General features: G+C 36.6%; 1 protein-coding gene across 2 annotated transcripts in view; it reads right to left on the bottom strand.

The window, feature by feature from the left end:
- Positions 1 to 18,172, bottom strand: part of KIF11 (kinesin family member 11) — a 42,370-nt gene that overhangs the window by 4,486 nt on the left and 19,712 nt on the right. Inside the window, exons 11-19 of one of the 2 annotated variants that reach the window (XM_035025139.1) lie at positions 17,487 to 17,574; positions 16,183 to 16,371; positions 15,349 to 15,556; positions 14,283 to 14,455; positions 11,557 to 11,682; positions 10,865 to 11,023; positions 8,118 to 8,224; positions 3,339 to 3,618; positions 1,033 to 1,255 (exon numbers count right to left, since the gene is read on the bottom strand). In XM_035025139.1, the coding sequence (XP_034881030.1) occupies positions 1,033 to 1,255; positions 3,339 to 3,618; positions 8,118 to 8,224; positions 10,865 to 11,023; positions 11,557 to 11,682; positions 14,283 to 14,455; positions 15,349 to 15,556; positions 16,183 to 16,371; positions 17,487 to 17,574 (1,553 nt within the window). The remainder of the gene's footprint in view (positions 1 to 1,032; positions 1,256 to 3,338; positions 3,619 to 8,117; positions 8,225 to 10,864; positions 11,024 to 11,556; positions 11,683 to 14,282; positions 14,456 to 15,348; positions 15,557 to 16,182; positions 16,372 to 17,486; positions 17,575 to 18,172) is intronic. The other variant, XM_035025149.1, reaches the window with a different exon arrangement.

Below are 18,172 nucleotides of genomic sequence, written 5' to 3'. Positions count from 1 at the left end.
GCTACATAGATGGTTGCTGGCTTTTCTTTTTATTTGCTTTTAAAATATCTTCTCTTTGGGGCGCCTGGGTGGCTCAGTTGGTTAAGTGGCTGCCTTCAGTTCAGGTCATGATCCCAGGGTCGTGAGATCGAGCCCCGCATCAGGCTCCCAGGGGGCTCAGGAGGGAGCTTTCTTCTCCCTCTCCCCCCTGCTCCTGCACGCTCTCTCAAATAAATAAATAAAATCTTTAAAAAAATAGAATATCTTCTCTTAAAAAAAAAAAAAGATTCTCTCCTTCTGCCCCTCTCCACCCACCCCCACTCCTCGACTCCTCTGTGCTCTCTCTCTCTTAAAAAAATAAAAATAAAGGGGTGCCTGCCTGGGTGGCTCAGTTGGTTAAGCTTCTGACTCTTGAATTTTAGCTCAGGTCATGATCTCAAGCCCCCCCTTGGGCTCTGCTCAGCCTGGAGTCTGCTTGTCCCTCTCCCTCCCCCTCTGCTCCCACCCTGCTTGCACACACACTCTAAAATAAATAAAATCTTAAAAATAAAAATAAATAAAAATCTTCTCTTAACCAAGCCAGCTCCCTAAATATTTGTAAAATTTTATTGATTGTAATGCCCGAATTTTATGACAAGTACATGACACCCATATCATGACATCTAATTTGATTAAAGGTATTTTAGGGTTCCACTCTTTCCATTTGAGGTGACTACAGTGAGATGGAAAATTCTTACCGGGCAATGGCAGGACCTGGTTTTTCTGAACATCTGGCACAGTACAAGGTTGACTTCAACCTCAAAAATTTTAACAATTCTCTTTCCCTTTAAAGTACCTGTTGAGGGGCGCCTGGGTGGCTCAGTCGTTAAGCGTCTGCCTTTGGCTCAGGTCATGATCCCAGGGTCCTGGGATCGAGTCCCACATCGGGCTCCCCGCTCTGCGGGAAGCCTGCTTCTCCCTCTCCCCCTGCTTGTGTTCCTGCTCTCGCTATATCTCTCTCTGTCAAATAAATAAATAAAATCTTAAAAATAAATAAATAAATAAATAAAGTACCTGTTGGAATATCCAGTTTCAGGTCCTGTTGTAGAAAGCAATTAAGCTTAGTCAAACCCATTTTTATGGTTTCGTTAAGTTCTAGACTTTGTGCCATTAACTTTTCTTCGTCAGTAGTTATCTGACCAAAAAAAGTGTTATGCTGGTTCTCATTAGCTGCCTTATGTCCATTTAATTTTTCAGTTATCTCTGAACTTGCAGCCTTACAGCCTTGGTTTATAACCTGTAAATGATGCAAATGAGCTTTCGTTATTAAAATCAAAGCTGTCAGTGTTTTATTCAATATATTATTTCCCCTTATCTTGAAATTTTCCATAGTAAAAAGTTTTAAAAACACATGCAAAAGTAGAGAGAATAGTATAATTAACCCCCTTGTATTTACCCAGTCTCAACATTTATCAATACATGGGGTATAGATCAAACAAGATTAACCACTTATTCCTCCTCCCATAGAATTATTTTAAAGGAAATCCTGTATCATTTCATCCATTTATTTCAGTATACACTTCTATGAGTTAAGAGCTTTTTAAGACCACTCTCATATCTGAAAAACTTACATTGATTTCTTTATAGCAAATATCTAGTCAGCATGCAAACTTCCCCAATTATCTCAAATGTTTTTCACAATTTGAATTTATCATTAGATTTGGTTGATTTGTCTTAAGTAGATGACTATATAATTTATCACCCAAACTGGGATACTTTTCAGAGTGAAAAGGGCCATTCTTAAAAACAATTACCTCCAAACAACAGATGTAAACAAGGACTATCCCACGCAAACTAGGTCTGAAGACCCTCTGGTCTTAGCTCTCTTAATAAGAGGATAGCTTTCCTCATACTTTTTTAAGTGTTTGGCAAGAATATTTTGTAGGTGCTGCTAAAAGCACATATGTCTGGTTCTATCTCTCATGTTAAGATTAATCAGTAGGGGACCTAGCTGGCTCAGTTGGTAGAGCATACAGATCTTGATCTCAGGTTTGTGAGTTCAAGCCCCATATTGGGAGTAGAGTTTACTTTAAAAAATAAATAAAATTTAAAAGAAAAAAAAGATTCATTAGTGAGTTTGCCTGTAATCACCCTATTAATTATAAAGTTCTCTATCAAGGGGTGTCTGGCTGGCTCAGTCAGAAGAGTGTGAGACTCTTGATCTCAGGGTCATGAGCTCGAGCCCCATGCTGGGTGTAGAGATTACTTAAACACACACACACACACACACACACACACACACCTACCTTTAAAAAATAAATAAATAAATAAAAATACAGTTCTCCATCAGTTTTTTTCAAATGGTGTAGATAGTAATTAATGTCCGTGGGGGTTATCTCACTAGGATTGCAAAACAGTGGTTTTCAAATTCTGTCATTCCTTCTACATTAGCTGGGATTCTTCTATGAAACACTTTTCTCCATCCACTATCCTGCTAAACCATGATAGAATTCTTTTGGCAAAGACATATGGATGCTCAACTGTTTCCCTTTATTTACCAGTTTTCAGAATAATGCACTGCCTCCCTAACATGATCCAAAGGAGACCTATGAAATTTTTATGAATGCATAAGCTTTAATATATTTAATGTATTTTAATCAATTATAGCAATTATTCCTTTTGAAACTCAAATTATACCATATTTAAACAAAGGAGTGTCATCAGGTGGGCTCCTATGTTTTTTTGATTCAACCCCACTAATCTTTAATAGCTCCCTTACCTTCTGGTATGACAGCATCTCTAGGCTTATCTGGTATATTTCCTGTTTAAAGCTGAAATCAGCTATTTCTCCATTAGCCCTGGTTCCTTTTGGTAAAGATAGCTTATATAGAGCTTAAAATACTTTTTTTTTTAACTTATATTCTTTTACCTAGTTCCTGAGAATATTAGTAAAATCCTTTTATAGCACAGAAAGAAAAACCAAGCCATAAAGGGCTCATGCAAGTATTAAGATCAAGCAAACACACAAAACTATCAAGTATCCTTTGACCAATCAGAACAATATCCTAAATATTTAAAGCAATAGTAGGTTTGAATTACATTAAAAAAACAGGGTGCCCTTAACTGAAAGAACTAACAAGTCAAAAACCAAGGATAGATGCAGGACAAATAGACACAAGAGTTAAATTATTTCAAGCTCTAGAAGATATGTACATGAGACTAGATCATGAATAAGGATACCAACTATTACGCTTTAAAAATTTAATTCATTCAGTATTTTAAAATATCATCTGTTTTGAAACCAATTCTAAGCCAGGAATATTTAATTTTCTGATTATTACTATTCTCTCCAAAGTAGGTTCCAAATACAACGTTATTACCTCCAATAAGTTCTGAAGTTCTTCTTCCCTTTTGTTTAAGCAAGATACCCACTGTTCAGAAAAAGCAAGCGTGCTTGCGTCCAGGGCCTCGCATCTCTGTTCAGTCTCTTGAGATACTACTTCAAGGTTGCTACTGAGTTTATCACAGTGTTTCACAGACTCTTCAACCAATTTTGTACCTTCTTGGTTACAGCGTCTGAGTTCCTGTGACAAGCCATCACAATCAGCACAAAACTGTGTACTCTGAGAGGCTGTTTTGCTGATTATATCCTTAGATGTCCTATAGAAAAAGAGAACATTGTTAAAATGGAAAACTGAGACTCAAAAGACCTATAACTTGCCCAAGGTCACACAGTTCAAAAATGGCATATTTGAACCCAGGCAGTCTGGCTCCAGAGCCCATGTTCTTAATCAATCTTCTACATTGACGATGGATGCTTTGGCCAGTGTCTTTTCACAGCAGACTGACATCACATCGGCCATTAAATGACCTTTGGAAATGTCTCTTTTCTCATAAAACCTTTCCAGCTCTCCTCCAGATATGATGCTTTACTTTGTACCTCATAGAGTAATGACTGTATAGTTACTAAAATAAAATCTAGATTTTTTTCCTCCTACTAGATTATGTTTCTTAAGGGCATCACCTGCAGCCTCTAGTCTAGTCCCTAAACTGTCCACAATCAATCATTCTGATCTTAAGTAGTTTTGCCTTGTCCAAGACCTTAAATAAATGGAAAAAATTATAAATGTTGTAAAACAAAGGCAACTATAAAGCTTTCTGATAATTAAGAAGATTATATTGGGTGTGACAAACTATACACCTAGCACACACAGTACACTCTGCAATATGCCCCTGATAGAAAACTAAAGTCCTTTCAGGACTTCAGAGGTAAACTTTGGTGAATGAAAGTTACTCTCTACTGCCACTAGATGGTAGACCATGTGAGGAAACCAAAGGAGGAAGCAAATAGGTTGAAAACCAAAGTTCAACTACAGGTTAAATGGAAATGACTGAAAAAGGAAAAGAAAGTCAAGTGATAAGCTTGGAAACTATCAACACAAATCTAGTCCCTCAAGGAATCACAACCTAGCAGGAAGACGAAATTTATTCAGGAGTGACTACAATCCATGACAGTAAGTGCCACAGGCAGTGAGTGGGTCTCGAACTTCAGTATACAGAAACCTCCCCTAGATTCCTGGGCCCTACTCCTGGCTCATTCTTTTACACGGTCCCTGGACCACACTTTGAAAACCACTGCTATAGGCAATAAATGTCAGAAAGATTGGGGAAAATGGCTTGTAGGGGGCTTAAAAAGAGTATATCATAGTTCCATAGCCATTTCAATCCTATTCCAGTATTCCCTTCAGAGCTATTGAAGAAGCCAGAAATCCTTAAGTCTAAACACTAGAAAAAAAAGTGGGGAAACACTTCCTAGACACTTCAGAGTCTAGAAAGAAGAGTTCAGAATGGGGCATGATATAATGATATAATAAGATCAACAGAATTGGAAAACCAGTGATAGGAGTTACGTAGTAAAATAGGTGACAGCTAGAATTCTAGGACAGCACTGTTCAATAGATATAATATGAGCCACATAATTAAAAATTTTCTAGTAGCAGGGAGCCTGGGTGGCTCAGTTGGTTAAACGACTGCCTTTGGCTCCGGTCATGATCCTGGGGTCCTGGGATTGAGCCCTGTGTCGGGCTCCCTGCTTAGCGGGGAGCCTGCTTCTCCCTCTCCCTCTGCCTGCTACTCTGCCTGCTTGTACTCTCTGTCTCTGCCTCTCTCTCTGTCAAATAAATAAATAAAGTCATTAAAAAAAAAAATTCTAGGGGCGCCTGGGTGGCCCAGTCGTTAAGCGTCTGCCTTCGGCTCAGGTCATGATCCCAGGGTCCTGGGATCGAGCCCCGCATCGGGCTCCCTGCTCAGCGGGAAGCCTGCTTCTCCCTCTCCCACTCCCCCTGCTTGTGTTCCCTCTTTTGCTCTCTCTCACTCTCTGTCAAATAAATAAATAAATAAATCTTAAAAAAATTCTAGCAGCAAAAAAAAAAATTCTAGTAGCCACATTAAAAAAATAAATAAAAAATAAATAAAGCGATTAGAGTAACAGTGTCCTGGGTGTATACAGCATATGCCAAAGCAAAATATATGAAAACAATGCAAAAGAGATGGGAAGGAGAAATTGGGAACATACTGTTATAAGGTCCTTTTATCACAGCTGAAATAGCAAATTACTTGGAAGTGTATTAACATTATTTAAAAATATGTATCATTAATCCTAGAAAAACTATTTTTAGAAAAGGTAACTTAAAAGTATAAATGATAAGAGGTGCCTGGGTAGCTCAGTCGGTTAAGTGTCTAACTCTTGGTTTTAGCTCAGGTCATGATCTCAGAGCCTGCTTAGGATTCTCTCCCTCTCCCACCCCCCCAACCCCCCACCGCCACTCTCATGCACGTTCTCTCTTAAAAAAACAAAAGGAAGAAAAAAAGTATAAATGATAAATCAATGGAAGAGATAAAATGAAAACATAAAAACACTCAACTTAAATTCAGAAAGGAATAAAAGGAAACAAAGCACAGAATATGCAACAAATAGAAAACAGCAAAATGGGAGATTTTAATCCAACTATACCAATACTTTAAATGAAAATGGTCTAAACACACCAGTTAAAAGTCATACATTGTTAAATGTGACGAAAAAGCAAGATCCAATTACATGTTATCTGCAAGAAATCCACTTTAAATATAAAGATGTAGGCCAAAAGTAAAGGGATGGAAGTACATTATATGCAAATAGCAATGAAAGGAAAGCTAAGTACTTATATTAGTTTCAGATATAGACTTCAGATTTCAGAACAAGGAAGATTATCAGGGATAAAATGGGACATTACATGATGATAAAGCAGTCAGTTCTCCAAGACATATCAACACTAAATGTGTATGCATCTAACAACAGAGCATCACATATATGCAGCAAAAACTGATAAAACTGATGAGAAATAGACAAATCTAAAATTGTAATTGGAGATTAACACCCCTCTCTTAGTAATTGATAGAACAAATAGGCAGAAACTCGGTAAGGATACAGATGACCCAAATAACACAATCAATAGACCTAATTGACCTGTATAGAACATTTCATCCATCAAAAGCAGAACACACATTTTTTTCATTTGGGTAGCACCAAACGAAGCATATTAGAATGCAAAGGCTCTGAAAGTAAAATTGTCTTTGGAACCAAAGCTCGCAAAACTGGGCCAGGGCCTTCACATTAAACCTAAACAAAAGTGAATGCCTGCCAAAAAAGAAAACTTAAATAGGATTCTGAATCTCCTAACATAATAATCAAAATGTTCAAGATACAATCAAAACCATTCTGGAAAATCACAACTTGAATGAGAAAAGACAACAGGTGCCAACATTGAGATAATTCAGATGTTGGAATAATCTGTCAAGGATTTTAAAGCAGCCATACAAAAATGTTTCAATGAGCAATTAAAACACTTTTGGAAAAAATAAAATCTTAGCAAAGGAATTAAGAGAGATAAAAAAAAAAGGAAATGAAAATTAAAAAACTGAAAAACCCAGTAACTGAAATAAAACACCTCATTGAATGGGTTCTACAGGTTAGAGATGGCAAAGGAACATGAAGACAGTTCATAAAATTTACTCAATCTGAACAACAAAGAGAAAATAAACTATAGCCTCAGAGACCTATGGGACCACAATAAAAGATCTAATTTGTGTCATCAAAGCCTACAAGCAGAGGAGAAAGAATATAGAGCTGAAAAACATTCAAATAATGGATGAAAATTTCCATAATTGGTGAGAGGCATAAGTGTACAGATTCAAGAAGCTGAGTAAATCCAAATAGGATAACCTCAAAAAATATATAAGACAACACAATATAATCAAACCTCCAAAAACTAAAGGCAAAGAAAAATATCTTGAAAGGAGCTACAGAGAAATTCCAATTAATTATGAAGGCCAACCCCAACTGAGGGACACTGTACTAAATAAATATTCTATGCTGTTGAAAAAGCAAAGGTCATAAAAGACAAACACTATGAAACTACTCCAGATTAAAGGAGATTCAAGAGACATGACAATCAAATGCAATGTGTGATCCTAGATTAAATCCTAGAGCAGGAAGAAAATCTTTTTCTTTTCTTATAAAGAACACCAGTGAGACAACTGGCAAAATTTGAATTAGGTCTGTAATACTAGGTAATAGAAGTTACCAATACTAATTTTCTGATTTAAAATAATTGTATTATGGTAATATAAGAGAATATCCTTATTTTTAGGAAATACAGACTGAAGTATTTAGGGGAAAGTGAGCATTATGGATGCAACCTATGCACAGCTAGTTCAGAAAAGATATCTATATGTAAAATATTAGAAGGGGCTGGGAAGAGAGAAAGGGAATGAGAATGAGAAAACAACCATAAAATGTTAAACGAGAAATCGGGTTGATAGTATTATTTGTACTGTTTGAAGCCGTCTATTCTGAAATAATTTCAGGCGGAGAAAAGTTAAAGAGAATTTTTTTTTTTAAGATTTTATTTATTATTTTTCAACAGAGAGAGAGAGACAGCGAGAGAGGGAACACAAGCAGGGGGAGTGGGAGAGAGAGAAACAGGCTTCCTGCCGAGCAGGTAGCCCGATGTGGGACTCGATCCCAGGATCCTGGGATCGCGACCTGAGCCGAAGGCAGACGCTTAACAACTGAGCCACCCAGGCGCCTGAAAAGTTAAAGAGAATTAAAAACTGCTTACTGTTCTGTATTTTCTTGGATGCTACTAAGTGGTTTCTGGATGTTTTCACACTTTTCCTCCAAGGCACAGAATCTCTCTGCCCAAAGATTGATTAACTGGCAAAGTTCCTATAAGAAAGGTGTGGGAGAGGAAGAGGTTGAAATTATGACACCTGAACTTTTCCTCTAATATTGACATGAAGTATTTTCCCATAGCTGAGAATTATACAAATTCTCAACGAGAGAACTTTAATTCCACTTCTCACCCATAGAGGAAAGCAGTGTAACTGATATTAAAAGGATAATATTAAAGGAATTTTTTAAAAAAGTAAACAATTAGCAAACTTTGCTATCTTAACTATTATTTAGTAACAAATTACTTTCAGTGTACCTCAAAACTAAGCAAATACACCAAGATGTCACCTTATGCTAGGAGAACCACTTTGACAGGTCTAGAGCACCAGTTGCTTCTTAACTGATAACACTACTAGAAAAGTAATGCTGATAATCTGATGGGTCAAGTAGTCCAAAAATAGTAGTAATTACTTAAGTTGAAAAATTTTACAAAATCTAGCTGGATCATATTAATAAAACATAATTTTACCTTTGCTCATACTTGGCATCTTTAAAAACAAGTTCTTTTCAGGCACACAACATGATAGGGATTTAAACTTACAAAATGAAGAAGCTACACTAAAGGCCAAGAAAGAGCTGAACATGCATCCAGCATTCTTATTCACTGTTCAGTCCATTAGGTCGACCAACATCTCTAAAATACACATCAGCTGACAATACATATCCAAGACTGACTATGAATAAAGTCTGTCAGTATTTTTACTCGTCTCAAAGTAGAGGAAAATGCAGGTATTATCAGATTTATCTACATGTAGACAGGTGTTCATAATTGTTTTGTTAGTGCTAACTTCAAGTTCTAGAATATCTGAGAAACAGCACACTTAAGAAATTGAACTTCTGTAAAGCCAAAGAAGTCAAATCATGTTAAAATACTTTTTGGATCATAGGTGTTTTGCTTGTTTTTAAACAGCTGCTTATCAATTTAAACATTTCCAAACAGCTAATATATAAAAAGCTGATCTACCTTAGAACATATACCTAAAAAGTTATAGACAGGTTGATGCAGAGGTATGAGAAACTGCTACAATTTCAAATTGCAAGAATATGTTCTAGAAACAGAGCAACTCAAAAGTGGATGCCTTTCAGGCACAAAAATCACCACTACTACTCTCAGAGGATCTAAATACTCTCATGTGCTTTCAAAGCCTTGGTTTCCTCATTAGAAAACTAGGCTAGTAATAGAACCTGTATCTATATTGATGACAGGAATAAGCACATAGTGAGTGGCTCAGGAAATGTTAACTATTAGTTTTACTATTTTGATGTTAATCCTTTCTCCAAAAAGTTTCATGCTTATCAATTACGGAAACAAATACTCTTACTTCAAAGTTGCTTTAACTCTTGCCTAAAAATCTTGGATTTGTTTCCTTTCTCATTTTGGATGACATGGATATGAATTCCCCCTCCCTTACTTCCAAAGAAAAAGAAACCTCTATTACTCACTAAATCATGTCAATAGTTTTATTGACCAAAGAGTTCTGTCATGTAATAATTAGCCTCATTTAATAAAACTTTACACACTCATTACCTCAGGCCTTAAGAATATGAGGAGTTGTTTTCCATATATCTGATCTTTACAGATTATGACTTCCCTGGTTTGGAGGTTTGGTTTTGGTCATGAACTGAGAAACAGCTTACATGGAGGAAGGTAGGTCATGAATTACATTTACAATCAATTAAAATTAAGAATTGTATTAATTGGGGCAGCTGGGTGGCTCAGTCGGTTAAGCATCCGACTCTTGGTTTTAGCGCAGGTCATGATCTCAGGGTCATGAGATAGAGCCCTGCATGGAACCCAGTGTGGAGCCTGCTTAAGATTCTCTCTCACCCTCTCCCTCTGCCTCTGCCCTTTCCCCCACCATAGGCATCCATGCACTCTCTCTCTCTCTCTCGCTCTTTCAAAAAACACACAAAAAAAGAATTGTATTCATTTGCTATAATCTAAATGTCTGACATCAATGAGACAGAAATAGTAAGAGACAGGATACAGTTTCTGAAAGAGAATAACTATCCATGTTACCCAAGGAAAAAAACAATTTATCAAGTTATATTGCAGATACATATTCATTGTAAATACTAGAACCATTTTCTTCTAATTGCACTGCCAAAAGTTTCTCTAGCTTCATCTTTCATCTTGGTATGATGAAAGGACGGTCTTGTCTTTATTCTTAAGATTTTATTATTTATTTGAGAGAGAGAGAGAGAGCTTGAGCAGGGAGAGGGGCAGAGGGAGAGGGAGAGGGAGAGAGAGAATCTCAAGGAGACTCCCCTATGAGTGCAGAGCCTGACGCGGGGCTCAATTTCACAACCATGAGATCATGACTTGAGCCGAAATCAGGAGTTGGACACTGAATTGCCTGAGCCGCCCAGGTGCCCCTCCTGTTTGTCTTATACTGCTTTAGCACAGGGTCCTAAATGTAGCAAATCCTAAAATATTAACTGGTCAAGAAAGGTATTCTTAATTATTTTGTATTAATTATTGTTATAAGCAAGAGTGGCTATGGCATTTTCAGGTTTCTAAATTAGTTCTACTAATTAGATTAGTATTAGCATTCAGATTACATAACAGGGATTATCAAGTTAAAGGTTATAAAACTTCCTTTTTATGCTCCCCAAATCACCTAAATGAGATACCTGTGAATGGATTTTTTTAATTGTCTTCAGGTCTTCAGTTAAGTTTTCACATAGCTTCTGTGATTCAGCCAAGGAAGAAATTGTATTTTCTTGTAGTTCATGTAGCTTATTACACAGTGTACTGAGAAAGCTATCCATTTCGTTTTTCTGATCTTCTATCTTTGAAGGAAAAAGTTAGTTTCTTTCTTTTAATTAAAAAAACATATTTTAGTTTCTTTCTTTCTTTGTTGAACACATACAAAATAGAACACATCCAAGCAAGAAAACAGTATGCAGAGAAAAGTCTTCCCTCTCCAGCCCCTGGAACCCCAGTTCCACTCTCACCTCTGAGAGAAGATTGCTATCCTTTTTAAACACTTCCAGAGATATTTTATGCATATTTAGGCAGATGTGCATGCATATGCATGTATACACGAATATGCACATCTTCCTCACCCACTCATGGTAGCATGCTATATATATATATGCTATTATGTGAACACACACTTATCTTGAAGATCATTCTCTCATTTTTCTTAGCCAGGATTTTGTTGATCACATCAATGGCAGTGAGCATCCTATCTCCTCTCTCCTCCAGATTCCACCTCATAACCCATGGCTTTGCATGTATACAGATGTGGCCATAGATATATAAAATTTCTTTCTTAAAAAACAATATGATTTTGAGAAATTAAGAACATAACACTTGTTACCTTACTAGCCACTGTCAATGAAGTCTTGAAAAGATGCTTTAGTTGACTGTTGATTTTCAGTATAAACACCATCGTGGGGGATAAAACTGTTTCCAGTGAATTTAGAAGGTCAGTCTTAAGTACATCCTGGTTAAAAAGAATATTTTCACTTCCATAAACCTGGTTGGTTAAATGACAGTATCTTAAAATACTTTGTTAACACATGCATAGTAAAATCCTAAGTTTCCATTCTCTAATCTTTATAGCCTATAGAGCCTATTTGTTTCTAGAGTTTATATTCACGTTACTTATTCTACCTACAGTAATTAAGAAATGGTCACGTAGCGTTCAACAGATTCTTTTTTTTCTTTTTTAAAGATTTTATTTATTTATTTATTTGAGAGAGAGAGAGAGCGAGAGAGAGAGAGAAACAGCATGAGAGGGGATAGGGTCAGAGGGAGAAGCAGGTTCCCTGCTGAGCCGGGAGCCCGATGTGGGACTCGATCCCAGGACTCCGGGATCATGACCTGAGCCGAAGGCAGTCGCTTAACCAACTGAGCCACCCAGGCGCCCTGTTCAACAGATTCTTAACAGTCTAATGCAATAGAAGTCCAAAGAATTCAGAAGAGGGGAAAACGACAATCATTTGATAAGATTTCAGCACTGCAAATAAAGGGAATTAAAAAAAAAAAACTGGTTAAGTACATTTTAACAAAAGAAATTTCAAATAAGTCAGAAAGGCTGAAACCAAATAGCCTTCAAAGGTAGGCTCTGAGCTGGAAGTATTAAACTCTTAAGACCTGGTGACTTATATCCTATTGTAGCTGAAGAACTTGTCAAGGTTCTTGTTCTTGTCGAGGTATATACGGAGTTGAGAATGTAGATTGGGATTTTTTTTTTTTTTTTTTTTTGGATTGGTAATTTTTACAAAAAAGGAAAAAACTGTGACCTTAAGTTCCCTTCACTTGGGAAGGGTGAGGAACTCTAACAGAAACAATTAGTGAGGAATGAAAGGAAAAGCTAGTGGCGTTCTTTGGGAAAGAAAAGCTATCATCATTTCAACTCATTCTGTGGGAGAAGCAGTCATCTCTCTTGACTCCAGCAGTGTTTACAAGGTGGCAGAGAACTTGGTAGAAAGACCTCAATAAATACAGTCTTGCATTTAGTGCATAAATCAATTTCCTAAAAGTACCAACTGAGCCTCTATTAACTTTGTCAAATTTGGGTGACTGAAGAAATCTATCAAAAAGTGTCATATAAGCACTGCATCTAGGCAGTGTCAACTAACATTTGTAGTTATTTACTTGGAAAGTGTTCAACAAATATTGTTAGACTCAAAAGGGGAGGCAGAGAGCCTATGTAAAGAAGAAAACAAGAGATATAGCCAAGGACTTCCTGGGCAAATCATACAATTACAGAACAAAGAGTATTATTCAAATCAGCTCTGAAGGAGGTAATACTAGTGTAATTGGATGAGTGGCTTCTGTAGAACTATGAAAAGGAGCCTTACAGTTAAGAAGGGCTTGATCACACAGATCTGACCCCATAAATTGTCATATGTGTTCCTAGAATTCTAGCAGTTTTTTTTCTTGCACTTCTTGGTATTACCATAATTTTAAAATTAACCAGCTTATATCCCCTCTGGTTGGGTCAACTTTAACATCAGCATTACCATTCCAGAACCCTTGAGGAAAAGATGATTTACCAATTTCTGAGCCAACCACCAACTCGTGGGTCCCCTGAATTCATCTGGTGCTAAACCTGTCCTTTCTAATTATTAGGCTTATTAACTCCTGCTCTTAATGTTACAAGATGTTAGTGAAAAAAGTTTCAAAGGTTGGTTATATGCATTTGGAAGTTAATCTTTCTGGGAGAAAAAAACAGTGGAGAGATTTGCTTTTAAAAATATAAATCTCGGGGGCGCCTGGGTGGCTCAGTCAGTTAAGCGACTGCCCTTCAGCTCAGGTCATGATCCAGGGGATCCCGCGTCCAGCTCCTTGCCTAGCTGGGAGCCTGCTTCTCCCTCTGTCTGCCGCTCCCCCTGCTTGCGCCGTCTCTCTCTCTGACAAATAAATCTTTAAAAAAGATAAAATAAAATAAAAATCATATTTTAAAAAAAAATTTTAAAAGAAATATATATCTGGGGGCGCCTGGGTGGCTCACTCGGTTAAGCATCTGCCTTTGGCTCAAGTCATGATCCCAGGATCCTGGGATCAAGCCCTGCATCAGGCTTCCTGCTCAACGGGGAGTCTGCTTTTCCCTCTCCCTCTACCCCTCCTCCCTCTCCCTCTGTCCCTCCTCCCCACTGTGCTCTCTCAAAGGCGCACTGTTTCTTTCTCAAATAAAAACAAAAATGTTAAAAATAAATCTTTCACAAATAAATAAAAATAAAAATCTTAAAAAAAAAATATATATATATATATATATAAAATCTGGGGCACCTGGGTGGCTCAATCAATTAAGATTCTGCCTTTGGCTCAGGTCACGATCCCAGTCCCGGGATTGAGTCCCACTTCAGGCTCCCCTCTCAGGAGGGAGTCTGCTTCTCCCTCTGCCCTTCACCCAGCTCATGCTCGCTCTCAAATAAATAAAATCTTTAAAATATATATATATATATATATAAATCTACTCTTAAAGTGATGTTTATAACCATGTCTTGTAAAACTTAAAATGAAAGAAGCAGTTAACATTGTTTTTGAAGACTTAGCAAAGTAACACTTGAAAAATACTTTAAGAGATTTACTAACAATCAACGTCTGAAGTACAGTTTTACTTTCTGCTGCTAATGATTGTTCTTTTAATATCCTATTAGAAATCTGAGAAACACGTATAGACACATTTCCTGGAACAGATGTGAGAGATCCAAGTGCTGTTGTAGTAATTGTGTCTAATGCAGAGACACTGGAAGACAGCAGGTTACCTATACCAAAAAGAAAAAAGATACAAACTTTGACATAAATATACTAATACATGTGAAGTACTTTAAAGAGGTTGAGAAAATTATATCCTTGTGGAAATTTGTAATAACAAGTAAGCTTAAAATAATTGGCTCATTACATCAGCTAGGAAACATTTCAAATATAAATTATTTATGTTCTAGAGTATTCTGCAAGCACATGTCATATTTGTCAGTTTATCAGACCCATCACTATAGTTCACAGTAAACCAAGAATCATTGTGATCTCCAGTTACAGGTAATCACGGTATTATAATAGGTAAAAGAGGTTATAAAATTAATAAATCAAGCTTAAGAGTGGTTGGCTTATAGCAACTAGACTCTAGGTGATTTTTACAAATTTTGACATTTCTGTATCTTACACGTTTTCTATAGTGAAGATAATACTTTCGCATTAAAAAACTAATATTTAAGAGTTTTTTCTCTGGGCACCTAGGTGGCTCAGATGGTTAAGCCTCTGCCTTCCTGGGATCGAGCTCTGCGTCAGGCTTCCTGCTCAGCAGTGAGTCTGTTTCTCCCTCTCCCTCTGCCCCACCACCTGCTTGTGCTTGCTCGCTCTCTTGCTCTCTCAAATAAATAAAATCTTAAAAAAAAAAAAGTTTTTTTCCCCTAAATGAAGATAACAAACAATGGGTGTGGTTGAACTTACTTTATAGAAAACAGGGAAAAAAAAAACCAAACCCAGCTAAGATTTGTTTTAATTCAAAGGCAGTAAAAGATAATCCCTAGTCTGACAGATGTGCACTGGAGGGGACTAGTGACATGGTCCCCTGAGTTTTTTAAGATAGTAAATGATCAGTTTTGAAATTAGTCTCACACTAATCACACAAAGACTAATTAGAAATGCTTGAACTTACCAAACAAAGTCTTGTGAGTCTCTAGCATGGCCTTCTGTTTTGAGCTGCTATCCTTAATTAATTCTTCCATATTACTAAACAGACTATTCAGGTTTTTGCCAAAAATATCCTGAGCTTCTGCATTGTGCTGATCAATTGCCTTCTTACGATCCAGTTTGGAATGGAGACCAGATACATCTTTTGTAGTTTCTTCAACTGTGGTAAGCAACTATACATGATTTTTTAAAATAAATGTTGTTAAGATGGATATGACAAAACAGTCTAATGAAAATATCTGTGCTACATAAAGATTTCTCCTGATGAGGACTAGTAAGTTTTAGATATTGTATCAGAACACATTTTCAATTCATGCCAATTTATCCAGTTGCCCAGGAATTTCCCCTCATCTAGCAAGGAAAAGGGATTTTGCCAACCTAATATAGTAATTATGCTTCCTCATAAATTTTTCTATTATGTGTTACTATTTCCTCTAACATGCACCTAATAAACAATTCTTTCACCATCTCCCACCATTAGAAGGTGCTAAATTCTTTATGACTGATTAGTTCCAATCATGACCAAAGGGGAAAGTACTGCATCATTGTTCTCAATGTCCCCAAAGTACATTAAAATTATTTTCTTTTTACAAAACTTCAGGAATGGTTTTTTCCTTAAGTCGGAAACTCTAGTGAGGAAAATTCAGATGAAATAGTAAAATAATGTTCTTTAAATTGACAGAAATATCATTTGGGGTGGATAAATAGAATTTCACGGTTAATGCTTAAGCAAAGAAAGTTACTTCTACCCATTCTCTAATTTCTTTAATGCAAGTACAAATCAAAACAAAAGACAAACCCTGCTGGCAGCATCATGAAGTTTCTCCTCAGTACTTTCCAAAGCTGATGTAATATACTCTTCTTCAACAAGTTGTAATTTAGTTTCTTGTAAATGTTTTTGAGTGGTTTCAAGTTCCTGTGTCTTATTTTGCAGGTCAGACTTACACTGGTCAAGTTCATTTTTATTGTCCATAAATAACTCTGTAACCTAAATATAACATTTAAACATTTTTTAAGATTTACAAAATGCTGAACTGGTTGGTGAAACACCTGGCTAGTCCATAATATAATAGAAGAATCAAACAAATTATTTCCATGCAAAAGCTGTGACAAGTTGTTAACAAGTCACCAGGTAGGTTAGCGCATTTTATATGTTATCTGGTCTCTTCCTGTAAATTCATTAAAATTTTCGAGATTAAATGCCAGGTCTAGTGTAGTGGTGTTAGTTCTTCAGGTCCCTTTCAACACTGACAATGTGAGGGTGGCATAGAAAGGTCACGTCTCTCCACCTTAGTTACTCAACATCTGGTTTCTCCTAACATCTGCATTCCCTCATATGATACACACGGTAATGAAAATGTCTCAGCATTATTTAGCTTTAACAATAAAACCGCACAATTCAGTTAATTTCTCATAATGCTGCCTTAATGTGTTTAAAATAGAGTTTCTTCATCGTTGATTACAGTAAAATTATGATACAACTTATTTTTAGTATAAGAGTCAGCAAGAAAAAAAAAAATCTTAAAAAATATTGGGGGGGGGGGCCGCCTGGCTGGCCCAGTTGGTAGGGCATGTGACTCTTGATGTCAGAGTTGTGAGTTCAAGCCCCATGTTGGGCATGAAGCCTATTTAAAAAAAAAACAGTGGCTTGTCTGAACTGAGACATACAGATGAAGCACACATGGGATTTCAAAGACTTAGTACAAATTAAAAGGATGTTATAAAAGGCGGGGGGTGGTGCCTGGCTGGCTCAGTCAGTAGAGCATGAGATTCCTGATCTCAGGGTTTCGGGGATGTTAAGTTCAAGCCCCACACTGGGTGTAGACATTACTTAAAAATAAAAAATCTTTAGGGGCACCTGGCTGGCTCAATCAGTGGAGCATGCAACTCTTTAATCTCAGGGTTATAAATTCAAGCCCCATGTTGGGTGTAGAGATTACTTAGAAAAAATAAAATCTTTAAAAAATAAAAATAAACTAAAAATCTTAAAAAAATATCAGGTCCCTCAAGTTCTGAAATTTTCTTTTAATATTCCCTTTTAATGTAACATACAATACTGTTGTGTTTTGGGGTTTTTTCATTCAATAGGTTTTAAATGCTTACCCTATTTAGCTCCTCCTCAATGGCACCAATTTTTTCAATCAATTCTACAATCTGTTCTTCTTGAACAGTTAGTTTTCCACTCATGGCTCTAAAATAAAGTTTAATGAGTTTAACAGTTAATATTTTTTCCTAATTCCTTTAAAACTTATTCTAACAAAACTGTGAGAGTTACACATCATCTCTACCATTTATCACTATGATAATGATGCCTAAATATCAATAAGTAATAAATACAAATTATAAAAAACAAATGTATTCCTTGTTCTTGTCTTATAAATGGACTATTCTTCTTGCGACCTCCATTTCGAAACTGAGAATCCCTACCTATGAGGGGAAAAAAGCATGTGTATATATAAAATTTGAGAAGCTACCAAGCTGACAAAGGACTATAACTCACAAAGTAAAGATGAGGAGGGATACAACCTAAGCGTCTGCAATCAGGAATATGGAGTATAAATAGGACCCACAGAATCCAGGAAAGGCTTGGGACTTAAAGGCATCAGGTGTCACAGGAGGAGGGGGTGAGATAAGGGGCAAAATGGGAGAAGTGAGTTAAAGTATATATACAAAGCAATTATACCTCCTACCCCCTGCACACATACCCCAATATGCACCCCAACACACACCACCACTGATGTTTTACTAAAGTTATGCAAGAGATAATGAGTGGGGAAAACAAGTGAAAA

Source organism: Mirounga leonina, unplaced genomic scaffold, assembly GCF_011800145.1.
Source record: "Mirounga leonina isolate KUSES-001 unplaced genomic scaffold, KU_Mleo_1.0 Mir_114, whole genome shotgun sequence".
Lineage (NCBI taxonomy): Eukaryota > Metazoa > Chordata > Mammalia > Carnivora > Phocidae > Mirounga > Mirounga leonina.
The sequence above is the reverse complement of the archived record's forward strand: the minus strand, read 5'-3'. Positions and strand labels throughout refer to the sequence as shown.